General features: G+C 45.1%; 1 protein-coding gene across 2 annotated transcripts in view; it reads right to left on the reverse strand.

Annotated features, from left to right (window-relative positions):
* Positions 1-527: 527 nt before the first annotated feature.
* The window catches only part of ano1a (anoctamin 1, calcium activated chloride channel a), a 44,105-nt gene continuing 24,212 nt past the window's right edge, over positions 528-20,420 (reverse strand). For both annotated transcript variants that reach the window (XM_037450330.2, XM_037450322.2), the window contains exons 10-25: positions 18,392-18,456; positions 17,520-17,654; positions 15,508-15,668; positions 14,577-14,662; positions 12,519-12,590; positions 11,925-11,999; positions 9,784-9,985; positions 9,437-9,548; positions 9,247-9,304; positions 8,227-8,327; positions 7,637-7,767; positions 5,801-5,953; positions 4,818-4,870; positions 4,545-4,729; positions 3,811-3,916; positions 528-3,328 (exon numbers count right to left, since the gene is read on the reverse strand). In XM_037450330.2, coding sequence (XP_037306227.2) covers positions 3,035-3,328; positions 3,811-3,916; positions 4,545-4,729; positions 4,818-4,870; positions 5,801-5,953; positions 7,637-7,767; positions 8,227-8,327; positions 9,247-9,304; positions 9,437-9,548; positions 9,784-9,985; positions 11,925-11,999; positions 12,519-12,590; positions 14,577-14,662; positions 15,508-15,668; positions 17,520-17,654; positions 18,392-18,456 — 1,989 coding nt within the window. In that variant the 3' untranslated portion in view covers positions 528-3,034. The remainder of the gene's footprint in view (positions 3,329-3,810; positions 3,917-4,544; positions 4,730-4,817; positions 4,871-5,800; positions 5,954-7,636; positions 7,768-8,226; positions 8,328-9,246; positions 9,305-9,436; positions 9,549-9,783; positions 9,986-11,924; positions 12,000-12,518; positions 12,591-14,576; positions 14,663-15,507; positions 15,669-17,519; positions 17,655-18,391; positions 18,457-20,420) is intronic.

The raw sequence follows: 20,420 nt of genomic DNA on the forward strand, positions 1-20,420 counted from the left end.
AATACAGAAATCCCTTGAATATCTACCAACACAACAGTCAGGCAGAAGGGGAGAAAGAACAATGCCTGTGGTGACATTCAGCTACTTATATATTCTTTTTTTTTTACTTTGCTGTGTGCCAGTTGTACAATATCTACACTGACCTAGTTAACGTCACTTGGTGTGAATAACGTTTCAAACAAACACCAAGTTACCCGTTCAGAAAAAATATCTATTTTTAAGTAAAAGCACTCATCTTTTGGCTGTGGACGAAAGAAACATTCATTTTTGAGATTCAAAACTTAACATAAAAACAAGTTTGCTGGACTCTTGTGCTTCCACAACAACCCAGTCAGTGGAGACGGCGTAACCAGTGGAAACCCCCGGAATCGGAGCATTGCACGCTGCGGCCTGGTCTCCAGTGAGTGGGACACTCAGCATTCTGATGCTCAAACAGAGAACCTTTAAAGCTCTGCAATAGTGGTAGAAATCAGCTAAGTATACCTAAGCAAGGTGAAATGCAGGGATTTTCAATAAAAAAATTGCTCTCCAGGTTGTTCTCTCATTTATTTGGAGTTGGTTTACAGAAAAGAAATAAAGGAAACTCAAAATATCGGACAAGGACAAATTGGTTACACATGCATAAACACTCACATGAAATGCGCTTCGACATACATTATAATAGAGATCAGGCATATCACAACTTGCAGGGTTTAAAGGATGCTGTACATTAAACACAGCGACAGAAGGACGTCTCATGATTGGCGTTGGGTGGAGGTGTGTGTGTGTGTGTGTGTGTGTGTCTGTGTCTTTACATATGACATCAGGTTTCAAAGAGATTTGGGAAACGCTAACACTACGTGCACACGGAGTATAAGATTTGGTCAAAGAAAAGTAACATCCTGGAAAGAAGTAACAGCATTTAGTGGCTAATACGGTCTTTATTGATCTATTCTACATGAACGAATCAAAATGAAGACACCACAACGGAGTATAGCTCACTGGTCCCTTGAGGGCTGATAAAACCTCAACATGTTCATTCGCTCAAAAAACGCATCGTCACAAAATTATTTAAAAAAAAACAGATTCACAACATTGACTTCACAGTGATTATACATCACCGTAATAAAAAATAATAAGAATACATTCTGCCAGTCTGGGTTTAGGGCTCAACTCTGGGAGCATGTAGCTATGTACAGTGGGGGGGGGGGCAGGATTTGTGAGGCTCCCATCTTTCAGTCTTACGTTCTTCAAGGTGGTGTCCAGTCACTCCCGTGTGTTCCTTTTGCAGCTTAATGAATACAAAATACAATTCAGTCTTTTGTCCTTGAAAAGTTGACGGCAGTGTCGCCCGTCCTGGTTTGTATCCCTTTGTATGATGAACGCTCAAAACGAGCCAGAGAGGAGGATACAAGAAAGGGTGGGACGGTCGCTCCATAACGGAACCTTGTTTTCCGCTTTCTCGAGGAATCAAGACAGGCAAAATTAGTCCTTTTAAGTAAGAGGATCAAGATCCCTCAATCCCCTTTGTCCCAAGATGCAGTTCTCTAATGGCACACGCTGCATGCACGGACTTATGCCGCTACACTTCTGATATCGAGTTATATTTTTAGTAAACAACCCTCTAATAAATACAGCTGGCAGCTCAACGATATGCAAAGGTGTGTTTTCATATGTGTCGGATGAAAAAAAAAAAAAAAAAATCAGTCAACAACGGACGGGGATTTAGTCCAAGAAAACTCTGCAGAATGCCCCAAAACACACAAAAAGGACAAGTGAGTTAAAGATTAAATGCTGGACCCTCTTGTTTAGAGTTTGATTACAATTATACTGTAATATACTACATGCATTGACAGATTTTGCATCCACCAGGGGGCAGCAGACGCAAGATGAAAACACAACACTGACACATCATCACTTTTGAAAGTGTAACTTTGGTATTTTCATTTTCTGTCCCATGCATTTGTACCAACGTGACCAACCTTGCTCGCTTTAGCCATGCTCAGGTAGTAATTATCAGATTTCATGGACAGAACTTTATAGAGAAAACCTTCATCTGGTATGTTTGTTATTGCTTCACAAGTCTCGCCCAAGGAGAAGTCTCACTAAAGGGAAAAACACAAGTGAGAGTTTGATAAGTTGCAGCACAGAAACTGTAGCTGTAAGTGTAAGTTTGAGCTCAAAGATTGAAGCTGATGGAGAGAGAGAGACATATTTCAAAATACTAACTAACCTTTCCATAATGTTTTCAGATATTCTGAGATTGCGAGTGGCAGAAAACATTGAAGAGTGGCCTTGAGCGGTTATGTGGCCGCCCGTCATGCTCTTCGATGGTGGTCAGATTAATTATTTGAGCGGGGACTTTATGCAGTGAGAATACGTTTTTTTTCTGCTTTCGACGAAAAAGAAAGACACTGAGATGGAAAATGACGTCACTTTGTTTGTGCTGTAAATTGAAGCTTTAAAAATTCCAGTTCATTGGAAGGAATAACGCGACTTGTGCTTCCAGGAGAAAATGCCACTGAGCACGGTCAGGAGGTCCGCTCAGACAAACGTAACAAACCAGCACAGTGGTGCTCGTGAACAAGAGTAGTGGAAATGAAAAGGCCGCTCGGCGCAGCAGGTCCTACAGATCCCAACAGGCCGCCGACGCTGCACATTCAAAATAGTACATCATTCAAATTCCTGCATTTGTGTATAATTGTGCAAAAGTAAAAAGGTATCTGCGCCCTGGGTTTCTGAGCTCAATGGCACGCGTCAGGCGGAAACTCTTCTCAGGGGTACCATTTGGACAGAAGCGGCCTTCAGTGAAGGCTGCATTCAGGTCCCGTGGGAAAGGTGGCAGGTGTGAACTTCTTATTGACAGGAGTTTGCAGCAGGGGTTTGGCGGCGTTTCCTCAGTCGTACTGAAGGGCAATGGCAAGGAACTCCCCCCCCTCTCCCCGAGTCAAGTGACGCTAATGGCTTGTTCCCCTTAAATACACTATAGCTTGTAAATAACGTGTAGTGATCTTCGTTTGATGACAGCCTGGCTTTGAGGAGCCGATTGAACAGTTTAAACTCTGTAAACGGGCGACCCGTTGGCTTCCCGCTCTTGGCGCTCGTTCCCCCAGTCCTCGTCGTGCGCGGAGGGTCGCGAGCGGGCCCGCGGCGAGCCCCGATTGGGCGACGAGGGGGAGGCGAAGTTGTCGAGGTTGTGGTTGTCGAGCGCTGCCAGCCTTTTGCCCTGCTCCTCCTTCATGAAGAGTTCCACCATGAGGATCTTCTCCTTGTGGATCTGCAGGCTGATGTCCTTGGGGATGTCCGGGATCAGCCAGTCCACGAAGTCGCTCATCAGCATCACCACGTTCTGCACAGGACCGAGGGGGACACAGAGCGGACATCCTGTTCACGGCCGGCTAATCCGAGCGCTAACGGTCGCTAAGAAAAGCTAACAGGATTGTACTGAAGCATTTGTTGTTTTGTGCTCTATAAATGTTTCATTTGTAAGAATGATGTGCTCTGCTTCTCAAAGGCTAAAGGGAGTCATTATTGGTTTGTAAAATGTGTTCTTTTCCTGATGGGAATAGGCCTCCAAACACAAGAGCTTCACACAAGCATGGAAGGGAATAACAGGAGCTCAGAAAACCTCCCGCTAAAAACCCCACATAACACAGAATGAGGTCCAAGAATGACGGAGCAGATGGTAAAAAATGTACGCCAGGAACAAAATAACCCATGCGGCTCCGTTCAGACTGTGCACCGACTTTAAAGCAACAGCGACATATAGGAAGTACAACTGTGTCGAGGCGTGCAGCATGTGTGCCCTGGTATCTGTGTGTGGCTCAAAACCTGAAAGACTACGACGAATGCCAGGCGGGCGGCCAGGACGGCCCAGAACTCCTTGGACAGTTCGTACGGTGTGCTGGACGAGGGGGGCTCCCTGTAGTCCTTATACCTGCAGACAACATTACAAAAGGAGAAATAGACACGATAAACAACTGCCCGGGGTATCGTGGCTTGAGAGTTTTTAGGATTTGGCCGGCTTGGCCTGGGAGAGTTTACAGATTGCAGAGGACTGACACTTCTGCTGAGCGCGTGGGGGGGGGGGGCGAACATGAAAACACAAAAGATCCCTTCTAGAGTCTCGAGTGTTTTGTTGGTCGGCGCCGGGTTACTGTCGAAATGTGGCGCTGCATCTCTACACAAGAAATTAGACACACTTATTCACACTGTAATCCAATTACCGCCTACAAATGCTACACAGTGGCCCTTAAAATGATTCATTAGAAGAACAATCAGTGTCCAGGTTCACTGTTTTTTATAGTAAAGTATAGTTTAGGTCGGGTTCCATATGGATATATAGAATAATGGTTGAAAACCTTAAAGACAAAACTGAAAGCAAGAGACAGCACTTACAAGAGGACACTTCAGAGGATCAATGTGTAATAAAATGATTGAGAAAAATAGAATATGGTTGGGAAAGGAGAGAACCCCTGGGGTATTTGGTACATTCTGTTTACTTAATGTAATAGGTCCTATACACACACACACACACAAAAATTCCTTTTGGGGTTAAACCGTACCTGCAGATTTCCACCTTGTAGCCCAAGTGCATGGGCTGGATGGGGTCTGTGCCCGGCTGGAAGTCGCTGACGTTGAAGTAAGACAGCGTGTGGTTGACGAAGCCGTGCATGGTGCCGTCCACGCTGTACATGTACTGGTAGACCAGCCGAGGGATGAAGTCCGAGGTGAAGGAGATGACAAAGGCCTGCGGGACGGAGAACTTACTTCAGCCTGGAGAAGCTCACCGCGTTCATGACTTTAAAAAAGGTACCGCGCGGACACGAGACACTCACGTTGACGATGACCGCTACCTTGCTGAGGCCTCTCAGGAGGTTGTACCAGATGCCTGCAACGAGACGGGGAGAGAGAGGCTGTCAGCTTCAACACGTCCATGTGGGGTCAGTTATTACCAGCAACCACCAGAGGGCACAAGCACAGAGGTGGAGAGACTCCACTGTGCCTTGGGTTGCAGGAAAGTTTATTTTACTTTTAGGTTGAATTTGCTAAGAACAGCTCTACGATATTACTGTTGACATGGACCATAGGTTCCTGGAACTTTAGCATTAATCGGGCTCCTCAAACTCGAACCTCATTTCAGAAATGTCTCTTGCACCTTCATTGTCTTCCTTTCAAAGGTTTTTTAAACCCATTTCTGTTTTAATGGGTCATCATTTGCCACTTTTGTCTCTTATTTTCTACCTCTCCAATCAATTTAGGAGTCTCACTTGTTGTTTGTGTGCTCTAAACATACGTGAATTAGGATTAGCTAATTAGCAGATTTAAAGGGGGCATACCATGCTCAATTCCAGGTTCACACGTTTCTTTTGTTTGAATACTTGCGTATAAGCACCCCCCCCCCCCCCCGAAGTGCGTTGCTAGGGAACAGCTTGGGTCCCTGTTTACTTCCTGCAAGCTGATGTCATTCACATACACTGTAACCAAGCGGTGCATCCTTTTTTACTCCTTGAGCTCAACTCTAACCCAACCAGGGGGCATCTCAATTCAGACATTAGGAATGTTTAAAACTGTGAAAATGTATCATATTGTTGTGACACAAAAGGTACAGAAATACTGCTGGCTTGTTTTAAAAAAGGCACAGTTTCTGAATACAGCCTGTGTTTGAAGAAGAGATGAGTTTTATCAAAATGATTCGCACATCTGCTCTCCTTCTCGTCCAGGCTCTCCTCTTGGACTTCTTCACCTTTTGGAAGGCTGTGTATCTAAAACATTGAATGGGATGGACATCTCCTTTCAGTCGGGGTCGACGGACACCCACCAATGTCTTTGGCTTTGGCTGCGATCGGCCTGCGCAGCTCCATGACGAACTTCTTGGCGTCCAGGCGAATCTCGATGATGTTATTGAGAAGAGCGAAAAGTGGAGCCAGAGGGAAGGACGCAACGAAGAGAGTCACCATCCCGAACTGGATGACTGGAGACACAGACGAGAAGCTATTTGTAATCAAAGCACATTATCATCTTCCAGTATTTTAGTCATTTCATATTTGAATTACGATCGCGAGTCGCGGCCCGTGAGGTTTTTGTTGTAGGGAGTCTGTCCAGGGGTCATCTCACACATACTGCTGGAACCATCACATTCGTTTGTGCTCATTGATGAACGTATACTCAAAAGGTTGCAACGATGGCTGCCAGTTCTTTGAGCTGCCACCGAGGAGCAGTGTTGGCTTGGCTAAACGGGCATCGAACGAAACTTAGAACTAATGCGATTAAACTCACGAGACGACCTGGAGATGAAGCATCAAGCGGGTTCTTTCATTAAGACCGACTCATTACTGATTACGCTTCCGTTATTGTTGTCAAAACATTTTCGAGGGCACTGGTGGAAATAACACAAACATCAGGTCAACCAAAAACTCATTCGTTTATAAGGTGGACTGATCAATATGCATATAAAGTACATATTACACAGGCACCAAATCGTTTTTTTACACCTGACCGACCTGTGTGACAATTACTACCATCTATCAATGCTGCGCCGCTTGACAAGTAATCGGTTGAGAGAGGCGCTCGGATGCAGTGGGGGACCACGGTTCATTCACATGCATTTGTGAGGCTCTGCTTCACGAAGGTGCACACAGGAGGTGCACACAGGTCGACCATCGGAGAGACAATTTATGCTCTGCTGGTGGCACTTTGTTATAGACACTAAATATTAAACCAGGACAGAAAGAACAGAGCGCCAAGCTTCAAGTAGCTCTAATCATCTCTCTCAGTTATATTGTCATAAGCTTCTACCAGGCTCCATCATCTCCTTCCCTCAGAGGAGAAAAAAGCTGAACAATATAGATCCAAAAAGGGCCGTGACAGCCGTGAGACGCGCCCGGCCAAATTAAAAGCTGTAATCTGCTTAACTTGTATTAACGCACGCGTCCACAGGCGCACATGCAGCTCGACCTATCCAAGGTTTCCACATCCCTCAATGAATAACTGTGCTGGGAAATTAGATTGAACTTTCTTTATCAAATCCGAGGTCAACCACAGTGTTCCTCCACGTGAACAGATGTGAAGCAGGAGCAACGACACGGGAGAACCCGAGTGCGTTTGATTTGACTCGCGTGTGATTATTAAAGTGATTTTAATAAAGAGGACGCAGCCTTTCTTTGTTTGACCGAAATACAACAAGCTCCTCCTAAAGGCTCATATTCACTCTACTCCGAGTCAGGGTCGACAGAACTACAAACCTCACCTGAAGACAGTCGGTAACGCGAGGGTTAAGGTGTGGAAAGTTCTGCCTTCTCCTCGATTTCCATCTCCAATTAAACCCGTAACTAGATTCTACATGAAATCAATGGAATAGAATTGGCTTCTCTGTAGAACGCCCACAGACGGTTGTAGAAGAAACCGGGTACAAATGAGGGGTGGACAGGGTCCCTACTGGGTAATCTTAGAAGGTTCTGAATAGATGGTCTCTGTAGAACCTCTCAAAGGGCGGGATCTTGATAAAAGGTTCCACCAGGAACAAAAGCCTCTTCTGAAGGCTGCCAAAAAACACTATTTGGTTCGGAATGGTTTCGGACCTTGTTTTTTTTCCAACTGTACAGGGGAAAATAAAAAATGAAAATAAAAACCATAACTTGTGTGCGTTTGGACTCACTCATCTCCATGTACTCGGGGCTGAGGCCAACGAAGGGACCCAGGATGTGGTCTTTCTCGTGGCGCTGCAGCGTTTTGTTCACCTCTTCCTCCAAGTCGGACTTCCTCTTCCGGAGCAGTTTTTTTAGCTTCCTGCGTGGAAGCAAATCATATGAATCACCTTAAAAGACAGGTGTTCCTGTTGTTCAGCCCACCCTGATAGCCATGTGGTGGACAAAATATTAGAAACACTTCTCCCATGAAAAACAATAGGGTGCAATTCATTTTTACAACTTAAAAAATAAAAAAAATAAAACAATTGTGGGACTTTAGGGGATGCGTTTAGAGCGGCCGCCCCTGAATGGCAGCAGAAACGCTGACTAATATTGCATCTATTCTATGTTCAGAAGTGTGCTTTATGTGGCAAAGAGTGGAAACCAAACAAAGGCAGAGAAAATTGCAGGTTGAAAGACTCCGGCAAGGTGTTGTTCGAGTTCCCAGGTAAGTGTGTCAGCAGACAGGCGCTCCGATGAATCATGTCCGAGCCCGCGTGATGATGCGTGTCTGTGTCATGGCGGCGTCGGAGGTTGCACGTGTATGCTCTTCACTCACGGTATGCCAACCTCAAACAGGTTGTTCTGGATGAGCTGCTTGCCCAGCATGGTGATGCACAACTGGATGCACAGCTCCATGAGGCAGCCCGCGTGGGCACACTGCAGGGAGAGGACGGGAACATCTGTCAGAGGGTGAAGTCGGACATGAGGCAGCCGACTGCGCGGGGAGGGAGGCGAGGGAGTTCTGAGGGTTGACAGTGCGTCAAGAACGCAAAAATGCTGCTAAAAGAACACCTTGTTTTGGCACCACATAACGTCGATTGTGATGCCCATTACGTTTCATGAATGCATGCCAGACGGTTCTGATGATGTTGATGATATCTATTCACAGGGAGAACTTGAATCTGCATCAGGACCACATTTTGACAACATGACACGCAGACTCACGAGGCGACAACGACACCAGCTCTGCTTGCTTTGCTGTCAAAACTCATGCGACATTTCGTCAGGGAGTGGCTTCATGTGTCTGGGGCGGGGGAGGAAGATATAGGATCGCTTAAAAGCTACGTGTAAATGCATCCAAGAAGCATTCAAGGCAGATTGAAAATCTGATTGTCCGAGACGCCTCTGAGAGGCAGTTATCCACCTGCTGATGGATGTTCTTAATGCATCAATGGGCCGTCTCAGCGGCCAGAACCGACCCTTCTCTCTCTCGCTTTATCTCGTTAAAGTCGTTATTTCAACCCATACATCTGATCAGCTCAACCCTGAATGATCTGCATGAGACAGCAGCCTGGGTTCAGGTTGAATGGTGTATGTATTACAGCTTGATATATGTTCTTAATCTAAGCCAAAGAGCACTAGGGCGGGGGGGGGTTGGGAGGGGGGAAGTGATCCTTCGTTGCCATGAACACAAAGTGTTATTTATTTTCATTCAATTCCACAAGCGCAGTCCTGCTGCCACAAACACGCACCAAGTGTGGAATGCTCCTCCCCTGAAACCACTAAGGCACTATTTCCTCCCATTTGAGGAACATCGAAAAGGTATATAATGTGAAAAATACAAAGTGTTAATTACCTCTTCCATTCTGTACGACCCGACCACGTACAGGTAGTTTCCGGGCCGCCCAACAAGCCTGTGAGGCAAACACAACCATCACATGGGGCACTTGAGAGTGCAGTAGCGGTTTAGGAACTAAGGTGTACCCAGACAATTGTTCGACACAGAAATTCACAAAAACAAGAGCAGTGAGGAGTCCTGGTTTTACCGTCCCCTGAAGAAGGCCAGATAGACGATGGGCGTGAACGCATTGACAAACTTCAGCACAAATGTTTTGAAGATGAGACGCTCTTCGTAGCTCTTGTCCGTCTTTGGAACCTCTGAAAAAGGAGACAACATTGCCTTAACAGCTCAAAGCATTCCGGGGCTGTAGGTGCCACGAGGGGTCATTGACGGTTTACTTTTCCAGATGTTTGGTTGTAATTTCCTCCATTAATTGTGACATTTTAGTCGGTAAGGTGAGGATTTTCTCAGTCCATGTGTAGTCAGGATCTAAGGTTTGGATCGTGGATCAGTTTGTGCCTTTCAGGGGTCAACGGTGAAAGCGGAACTGACCCAGTGTGGTGAGCCAGCGGGCGATGGCACCGTAGATTTCATCCATGATGATGATGACGATGAGGTTGATGATGGCGCCGGTGGTCTTGACAGTGGCCCGGATGTTGGACCGCGCTACAGTGTAGGTGCTCATGTGCAGCGCCGCCTTGATGCTGATCCGGTACAGGATGACCCCGAAGACTATTGCGAACGTCACGAGGATCTAAAAAATGGAGGAGATCATCAATGGGACAACCTGTGGACCCTGGGAAGACGCCGCTAAGGGGTCAGCTAATGGCGATCCAGTAAAGACACAAATAATATTTATTATTAAATAATTACTCGAGAAAACCCAGGTTAGGCCAGTTTTGGGACATTTTGTTACACTGTCAAAATGCCCAATCCCTAGAAAGATGCACACGATAATACGATGTAATGTGTTATATTTGTTTGCATATACACTCACCGGCCACTTTATTAGGTACACCTGTCCAACTGCTCGTTAACACTTAATTTCTAAGCAGCCAATCACATGGCGGCAACTCAGTGCATTTAGGCATGTAGACATTGTCAAGACAATCTCCTGCAGTTCAAACCGAGCATCAGTATGGGGAAGAAAGTTGATTTGAGTGACTTTGAACGTGGCATGATTGTTGGTGCCAGAAGGGCTGGTCTGAGTATTTCAGAAACTGCTAATCTACTGGGATTTTCACGCACAACCATCTCTAGGGTTTACAGAGAATGGTCCGAAAAAGAAAAAACATCCAGTGAGCGGCAGTTCTGTGGGCGGAAATGCCTTGTTGATGCCAGAGGTCAGAGGAGAATGGCCAGACTGGTTCGAGCTGATAGAAGGGCAACAGTGACTCAAATAACCACCCGTTACAACCAAGGTGGGCATAAGAGCATCTCTGAACGCACAGTACGTCGAACTTTGAGGCAGATGGGCTACAGCAGCAGAAGACCACACTGGGTGCCACTCCTTTCAGCTAAGAACAGGAAACTGAGGCTACAATTTGCACAAGCTCATCAAAATTGGACAATAGAAGATTGGAAAAACGTTGCCTGGTCTGATGAGTCTCGAGTTCTGCTGCGACATTCGGATGGTAGGGTCAGAATTTGGCGTCTACAACATGAATCCATGGATGGATCCATCCTGCCTTGTATCAACGGTTCAGGCTGGTGGTGGTGGTGTCATGGTGTGGGGAATATTTTCTTGGCACTCTTTGGGCCCCTTGGTACCAATTGAGCATCGTTGCAACGCCACAGCCTACCTGAGTATTGTTGCTGACCATGTCCATCCCTTTATGACCACAATGTACCCAACTTCTGATGGCTACTTTCAGCAGGATAAAGCGCCATGTCATAAAGCTGGAATCATCTCAGACTGGTTTCTTGAACATGACAATGAGTTCGCTGTACTCAAATGGCCTCCACAATCACCAGATCTCAATCCAATAGAGCATCTTTGGGATGTGGTGGAACGGGAGATTCGCATCATGGATGTGCAGCCGACAAATCTGCGGCAACTGTGTGATGCCATCATGTCAATATGGACCAAACTCCCTGAGGAATGCTTCCAGCACCTTGTTGAATCTATGCCACGAAGAATTGAGGCAGTTCTGAAGGCAAAAGGGGGTCCAACCCGTTACTAGCATGGGGTACCTAATAAAGTGGCCGGTGAGTGTAGTTTGTGTAACATTTTAAGCTTAAGAATCCTGTTTTAACTCATTTGAAATTGTGGATAATAAAAGCATTAGCATAGAATGTTTGTGACAGGGTGGCAGCCTGATTAATGTTAAAACGACGATACTGATTGATGGCAAACAAACTTTTGCCTTTATTAACTATTTACACACTTGTTACCCTGCTGAGATGAAAGCATCGATATGCATAAAAAGTGGACTATTCTCACAGACTCATCCCACCACCACCGCTGCGTTGGTCCAGTTAAGAGGGGCTTCAGATCCCCAAGCGCACACACCAGCATCCACCTTTTTAATGTTAAGCTAAAGGTCAAAGTTTCTCCTTTGATAGCTGAAAGAAAACCAGAGCACTAGAGCCCAACTGGACACTTGAGCAAAAAAAAAAAAAAGTGCACTTAGCTTTAAATGTCATTTGTTAGAAATAGAGAGGCGAGGAGACGTGATGCCGCAGAGACTCACCATGAAGCCCATCATCACCACAGTAGTCAGGTAAGCTGGCATTCGGTCCGTACAGGTCAGCTTCACCTTCTCTGCCTGAACACACACACACACACACAGGGTTTTGTCAAGAACATGGAGAACACATGAAGAATATCTGAAACATAAACGTCAACGGTTTAGTCATGTGTCCTGTCGCTCCCAATAACGTGTACACACACACACACACACACAAGTGATGCAGTTAAATCCACTTTGAGCCATCATGTCACATCCAGACATCTTGAGAACTGGGTCAGAAAGCTCAGGAGTGTGTGAGCATGTGCATGCGAGTGTGTGTGTGTGTGCGCGTTTGATGAGAAGTAAGATGGCACCTTGTCACAAAACAAAAGGATGATAATCCATTCAGACATGCTCCTGTTAAATGTGTCACTTCTGGTTATTGGTGTTAAAACGTACAAAAATGTTTCATCTACGTGTGTTGTTTCATAACTGTTATTACATCCATAACATTTATACTATACATTCCTATATTCTATTTGGCTCATCTTTAAAAGATAACCACTGTTTTATTCCCCGTTCCTCTGACTGCGCAGTAACTGTCATCAGTTTTACCTTCGGAGTGGAATTGTCTTGTTTCCTTGTCTTTTTCATGACCCGGAAGTCGTACTCTGCTCGGTTGTGATCCTGGAAAGAGAAAATATCAGTTCGGATGCTACAAGTACAGATAAACGAAGCAGTGCGTGTACAAGACAACAACGTGTTTAGTGTTATTCCAGAATCAGCGGCCTGTTTGCGTGGAGGTTTTGCCAAATGTTGTGTTTAAATTTGAGTAAAGCGTTGTGTGCAAGAAAAGGTAAAAAAAAAAAAATGCGGAGACCCAGTCTGCATCCAGCCAAGAGGAATGAGGAAAATATCGCTAAAATAAAAACAAGCTGAGGGGTTAGTGGGTCAATGTTCCACAAGTCAAGCTGACGTGTAGAGAGACGGATTGAGTGAAGATGGACACAAAAAGCCCCAAAGCAGACCAAAGCTGCCTATGGACTAAAAAAACTAAAACTTCATGTGTGCTACGATTGCTCTTTATTCACATTCAAAAGCAATAGTATTTCGGTCCTTACAGCTACTTCACTTAAGCTGCATCTATTATTTCTTTCTGGCTGCTTTGCCTCAATGAAACAAACTGTAAACACAACAAGGACATTTTATCACCTTGAGTTGACACAAGAGGAGACTGAAGTCCATCCTCAACTGCCTTAAAACTGCATTCTCCTAAATGGCCTTCAGGGGGCGGTGGCAAAAATAAGTCAAATTGGATGCACGTCTATGAGGAAATGACTTGTGATATGATTTCATTGCCTCATTAAACCTTCTGAAGAGAAGTTATTTTAGTAAACTTCAGTAAAAAGCTACGCCTTTAATAAGTGATTCAACCTTATATAATGCGCAAATTAGAACCAGCTATCCTGCAGCATTGATCTCTTTTGGTCTTGTTAGAGGAAAAACATTGAGAAATGTATGTGTTTGACAAATCACTGTTTTCCCAGCTAATATGTCCACGTGGGCCCAATTCAAAGTGAGCTTCGGGCCTTTTGGGGTTTCTTCTACAGTAGAAGAGAACAAATTGGACAAAGACTTCCCTTGATAGCCGTTTTCTTCATTGCATCATTACTCAACAATATCAGAAACGTCAGTCTCCAGGAGCAAAACTCATCATACCGGTTAAATCCATTTTATAAAAGAATGGGATAAAAATGTAGTATCCATATGTTCTATTAAAAGGTAGAATACTTGACTATGCGTTCTGAGCATCTTGTGATCATGGAGGGTTTTCTCAGGTACGCGTCAATAAACGGTCCAACCACGCTCCCATCAACGACACCAGCAGCGCCGTGAAGAGAGGCCGCACCAATAAGAGGCCACGGGGAAGACCAGCGGTAGGACAAACCTCAGAGACCAAGAAAGAATCCAACGAAAGGGGGGAAAAAAAAGACCACGTGAGACAGCAAAGGGATGAAGAGGGCGTCGGGTGGAAGGACCCTAGGCAGCTGGACGGAGAACAAAAGGTCAGTGTTGGCGACCGCAGAACCACTCTCAAACTGCCAGGCAAAAGAAAGAGGAGAGATGGTGAGTTAAAGCAAATGTAAAACAAGTCGGATCCAAACCTTGAGCTCCTCCTGCGGAACACACCACACACAGAGAACACACACACACACACAACACAAAGTCAGTCATCTGTCTCTGAAGGTGAAAACGCTCCATCGTTAAAGGCAAAACAGAAAGATGGAGGTGGGGGGATTGTTCCGTTGCATCATGATTGAAAAAGCAGCCCGAGGCCGTGGCGTCTGAGTGGGACCGTGTTTGCAGGGGGGGGCTGACTCACTGCAGAGCGCAGACGAGGTGCGTTCCCATGCTGACCTCCATGTCGTGCTCAATACTCTGGGACTTTTCCGGTAAATGCAGTGGGAGGCGTCTGTATTCTCTCACACGTTAATATGTCTATGTGGGGGCTGGAGACATTCGTTTCCTCAAGCAGACGCTTTCGGTTTGCCCCAATTCTCCAACCCCACCCCCCCCCGTTGCAGCTTTTTCTTCTTCAGCTCGGACCCCCCCTTGCAGGTATACCTTTCAATGTGCGAATGGGGGAAATGTCGCTTTGCAGCGTCGCCTCACCTCTTCCTCCTCTCCGAATCCAGTCAGGTCCCAGATGTAGTTGAGCCGCATCTGTCGCCGCTTCCAGTGCTCCATGAAGAGAACGGCTGCGTAAGCAAACAGAGCAGCTTTTCAAATTGCCGGTCTTTCCGCGCTCAAACGCGGCCAACATGTGTGCAGTCCTGAAGCGGCCAACAACGTTGTATTAGGGCCCAACAATAATGATGGACGAGCCGGGGAAGGGGTATTATCCTACGAGAAAACAATAGATTTATCCAAGAAGTGGCAAATAAACAAAAATACAATACAATACGAAGAAAGCTTGAAGGCTTTAATTCAAGCCCCCCCCCCCCCCGTCAGTGGATAACTCCCTGTCGGTTTGGGTCTTTTCAAAGGATGATTTGAAAATAAGGCAACAGTCTGCAGCATGCAGAAATATTTTAGTTTTGCGCACGTGCACACTGGTGTTGCCACCGTAGTGATTTGTAACAACTACATTGAGATTGATGGCATTGTCCACCGTCGGGTCCAGATGGCCGGCATGCTGGGACTCGGTCAGACAACGGCTTCATCCAAACACACAAACACCTCCCCTGGTCCGCGGCCCTGCTGCTGCTGCTGCTGCAAACAGATGGCAGCGTGGCCGGGCTCGACACCAAGGGGATGAGCGGCTCGGTGCGTACCCAACGGTTACCTAGCGTACACGCCACGTGAGCCCCGAGCCGTTCGTCCCGCCAAAAGTCCCGCCAATGTATCATTGGAGGATAATCTGGCCTCACACCAAGGGGCTGAGGAAGAGTCTGCTGCTAGAAACGTAAAACCACAGTACACATTCCCCTAAAGGGGGCCACTTGGTGCCATGACCCATGTCTTTTTGGTACCCGACGGCCTATTCCGTTGATCCAGCATCCTTCCTACAGAATAATGGCAGAACCAGTTTTTCAGATCTCACCCCAGAGGGCCATGAAGATGGAGAAGAAGACGGTGGCCGGGTTGTCGAACAGGTGGCTGGCCCGCGCTGTGCCGCACGCCGTCACCAGCTTCCAGTAGCTGCAGGCGCGGTCGCACAGCGGACACATGGTGATGTTGTTCCTGGGGTCACAGATCTCCATACTGACACAACAGGGGCGGATGAAACAGATGCATTGGTGAAAGGGACACAGGGTTAGCAAGATCCTTTCTTCTCGTCATGTGTATGTACCCTGATGCTTTTCTAACCTACAACGGAGGGAATCCATGTGTGTATGTGTGTGTATATGCTTGTGTAAATCCAAGCTAATTCACAGTTATTGTGTAATGCTCAACACTCAAGGGGTTGTCATGTCTACTGTGGTGCAAATTGGTCATAACTCAATCAATATCTAGGGAAGACCCCATTAGCTAAAAACACACCAAAACCTACATCATTCCCCACATTTAGGTTTGTCACTTAAATTGTACTAAATTTACCAATCAAACTACTAATGCTTAATTTCACGTTTCAAACGTGTTCAAACGTATGATTTTTACATAACTAGAAGAAGTGGTTTGTGCTGATATCTATTCGTTTTCTGTACCATATCCACCTGTAGAGGATTCAACATTTATGGAACTTAACAACGAATATCTTTAAAGATGTTTGTTTTCAGGCTGAGTAGCATACGCTCACACAAACCGTTGGTTCTTTCTAGATTTCTATTTTTTCTAATACAAAATATACAGCCAAACCTTTACTTTTAACAGTATTTACTGATTTATGGAGTAATGTAAAGAGATATCAAATAATTACAGGTCAACAAAATGAATCAAGAATTTTGAACCTGGCCACATTTCCATTTCTGTTCTGGAAATGTGTGCAGATATATAGCACATATTTGCCTGGTTGAACATATTTGATAAGCGATTTTGTGCCAATAATAAGGAAATCTACCCGACCCTTTCAGTTAAGTGCCCAGTTTGTCACTTTAACGGTAACGCGTTTCCTGCTGAACCACAGTGTATTCCAGCAGTGTTTCTAGCTCCTGCCAGTAGCTGGGATTTGGGGGGGGGGGGGGGAAGGGGGGGGGTGCCGTGCTTTTGTTTGCATGACTGGTTCTTTGGTGGAAGTAAACCGTCAGAGGAGCCATTTGAATGTTGCAATGACGCTTTGGAGCGAGCATTGCGCTACGGTCGGTTTTTCACTGCTGACACTGACAGAGGCGGGCTGTCCCCCCCCCCCCCCCAGGACAGGTCACCAGTCACTGACACACAGGGCGGGGATATAGACAGAGACAGACATTCACAGCTTCGAGCCAGTTAACCCCCCCTTGCAGGTCTATGGACTGTGCGAGGAGCACCCTGCTGGTATTTGGAGCAACATGGAAACATGCAAGATGCCTCAGCTGAATTTGACTTTTTTATATTAGGATTCCAGATTTACAAGATAAAAAAATACACTCTTTGGTTGTTGCTTTTTCCTCCTGTTTTGATATAACTCAAAGGCATGGGACACTGTCTTCTAATTTGATGAAACATATCCAAAAAGTAAAGCACTCTATCACATTACAATGTGATGGAATAAAATCGAATACTACTGCAATTGAAATATCAAAATATGATATGTTCTATTCACAGTTACATAAAAAACCAGACGACTGCCGACCTTGAGTTCTACCTAAATGGTAGAACTCAAGGTTTCACAGCGGCAGTCCACAAAGCAATGGGTCACTACGTCCACCTCTTGTATACAGTCTATCGGAACTGTTTCAACTCAGTATGAACTTAGCGTAGACAGAATTGTGTCTGCTGTCACATGTGTCACATGTAAGCATGTGTGGCAAAGATTTGCAGATCAGTCAATTGTGTTCCACCATTTACCGTCAGCTGGCTAGTTCGATAACCGCGAATAACGGTGCAGCTGCAAAAGTATAAGTAACAAAATGAAGGGGAGTTTCAGCAGGAAGAGACGAAACAGATGATTAGAGAAAATGATTGTATGTGTTGTACCTCGGTATGTTATCATCAACGGTGGCACAGCCGTAGAGGAACACGATGACTCCAACAATGGCTGCAGGGATCAGCATTTGAGTGTAGACCCCTAACCAGGCAAAGTATAGTCCAACCTTCTCCCCAAAGTACTTCCTGTTGAAAGAGAAGCCTGTGATGTTTAGATCATTTTCAACATTAGTACATAACTGTCAAACCCATCAAAATACCTCACCCTAAAAGGTTGATACAAGAGTTAATGCTTCTTTAGCTTCTATACGGACAAGATCAGCTAATCCATTGCGTTGGATTGGACAAATGTGAGCAAGCCTTCCAACGCAACGTGTGCAGCAGTGAACATTTAACATGTAAACTTTCAGCTTTAATTCAACAGATTAACCTTAACAGTTTAGGAATTACAGCCATTTTTACACAATCATCCCCATTTCCAGAGGCTTGGAAGGAATTGGAAGGACAATTGTTTGCAAGACCGTTTCATGGCAGGTGTGGTGGGATCAATCATTTGAAAAAAGATGAAAAGGTCTGAAGTTGATTAAAAAAATGTTGACTTACGTAAGAAAATAACATGATTTGGACACAGAAGTTTAATGATAACATCAATGGATCCTAAAAGTCGTGGTCGGATCCGAACAAAAAAGAAAAAGGGAACGAGCGCAGATCTGCTGCACGGCTCGCAGCACTAAAAATGGTGAAATGTTTCTCTGCACGGCTTGCACGAATGAGATTGGGGAGGCCCTTTGTTCATTATCTTGAATCATTACCAAAGGCCTGGTATTTATTGAGTGACATTGGTGCTACATCCCCTGAGCAGAGTGCGTTAAACAGGAGACCCTCAGACCCCGAGTCTGCTCCCTGGATCCCATTCAGCTGACCTGATGAGTCCAATAGGCTGGTACTTGTAGAAGACGCTGTAGCTGGCCCACTCCTCGTACAGCAGCTGTGAGGAGAGGCAAATTGTACACAATTAGAGCAGGCTGCACAACCTTCCCATTAAAGCAAACAAATAATCCTTTGTTTCACTTGTTTGCTTGATGAATTCAGTGTAGTCCACGTTCTCTTAAAAGGAAATAGAATAATCTCTAAGTTGGTATTCAAATACAATGTGCTAGATAAGAATCTACTAAGTGATTAAATGGATCATTGTGTTCTATGAGATGTCAACAAATGGTGATCCATCACAAGCTCCCAGAGCTGGTGGGTAAGGCTCCAAATAAGCAGAATATATACATTTCAGTGATTATTTAAATAAGAAATTGATCCATTTTTTCATTTGCAGTATTAAACGGATTTGCCAAGACGGAAGAATACGCTTTTGATTTGAAAAGTACAGGAAGTATAAGAGTAATTTGTCCAGGCTTATAGAAAGAACAACAAAGTGGAGGAGGAATGAAAAAGAGAAACGGAGCAGCGACGAGGCACGTGTCACATGACTCCGTTGTTGCTGTGGAAACATGCTGAATTATTTGGAACTTAATGGACCCGGCCTCTTATTAGCTGCTAGCCTTTACTTGTTTACGGTGATCAGATATTATTTGCCCACTGGCTTTTATGATGATTCATTATTCATCACTGTGAATCACAGGCAGGTCTCTGATGCACTGGAGATGCAGTATATGCAGATGTATTTTTCAATTACATTTGAATAATGCGCTCTAAACCCATTGATGCAGTGTATCCGGGTATTGAGCTTGCAGTGTACAGGGAGACAACAAACCATCCAAAGGAGGTGCTGGATGACGGAAAATCAATGCAATCAAAGACCAACCTGCGAGCCGTACCATACAGCCGCACTCATTTTAAAGGGGGGACCTAGTTCCAATCCAGCAGGGATTTTGGTCCGGTCTTTAACTCCAGAACAAACCATCGTTGACAATCCCAGCATTCACTGCTTTCCAATTCTCACTAGAACTTTAACACTGGCTCAGTTAGTCATTTATTACAATCACACAGTTTGACATCAGAATGGCGATGGTGGCGCATGGAACAGTGCAGTGCGCTGGGGTCCGCAAGGTTGGTGGTTTCGAATCCCAGCCGCTCCGTGTGCCATGTCGAAGTGTCCCTGAGCAAGACACCTGACCCCTAATTGCTCCCCAGGCAAAAATGTAATGCAAGTCGCTTTGGATAAAAGCGTCAGCTAAATAACATGTACTCAAACCAAGTAGCAGTAGAGCTTAGCTAGATTCACTCATTGCCTCGTCTTGGAGATGCTGGAGTTGTATTTGGTTGTTCAGGATGTTCGAAAAGCACTGCAGGTAGATTCGTTTTGGTAATGTTTGATAAGATGGATTGTATGGTGCCAAATCCAGGCCAAAGTTGTTATCATTTGAAGAAGAAAAGGCGTCAACGCAGAGGGGTAAGAGATAATAAGAGAAGTTACAAATCAGGCTGAAAAACTTCCTCAACTGTACACCGAAGCAATGCACTTTGACTTGTGGAAAAGCCTGCCCACACACACACTTACATTTGTATACTTAAACACAACTGATACAACTGGTCTGCCTAATGTCCGATAATATCCGAAGGCCAGAGAGTTAAAAAATATCCACAATAAAAGGCCATTGATCAACACGTTCAAACCACACATGCACCCGGGCCTCTCGGGTCTCAGAATTAGAACTAGATTGAGGTCTGGTGAGGGGGGCCTTCAGTTAAAGACGTCCTGCTCTCTGGACCAAGCTGTCAGAGGACTTTAGGTTCATTAGAGATGTCCAAAGTCTGAAAGTAATAATAAGATTTGACAAATGAAAAAATAAAATTTAAAATATTGCATCTAGCATTCAAAAATAAATATAATATTTAATAATATTCTTGATTAAGTGAAGAATCAAAAGGAACTATTTTATTCAAAACAATTTAAGGACTAAATCCATTATTATTATCCACCCAGAAATACTTCACGTC

The sequence above is a fragment of the Pungitius pungitius genome, chromosome 4 (genome assembly GCF_949316345.1).
Source record: "Pungitius pungitius chromosome 4, fPunPun2.1, whole genome shotgun sequence".
Lineage (NCBI taxonomy): Eukaryota > Metazoa > Chordata > Actinopteri > Perciformes > Gasterosteidae > Pungitius > Pungitius pungitius.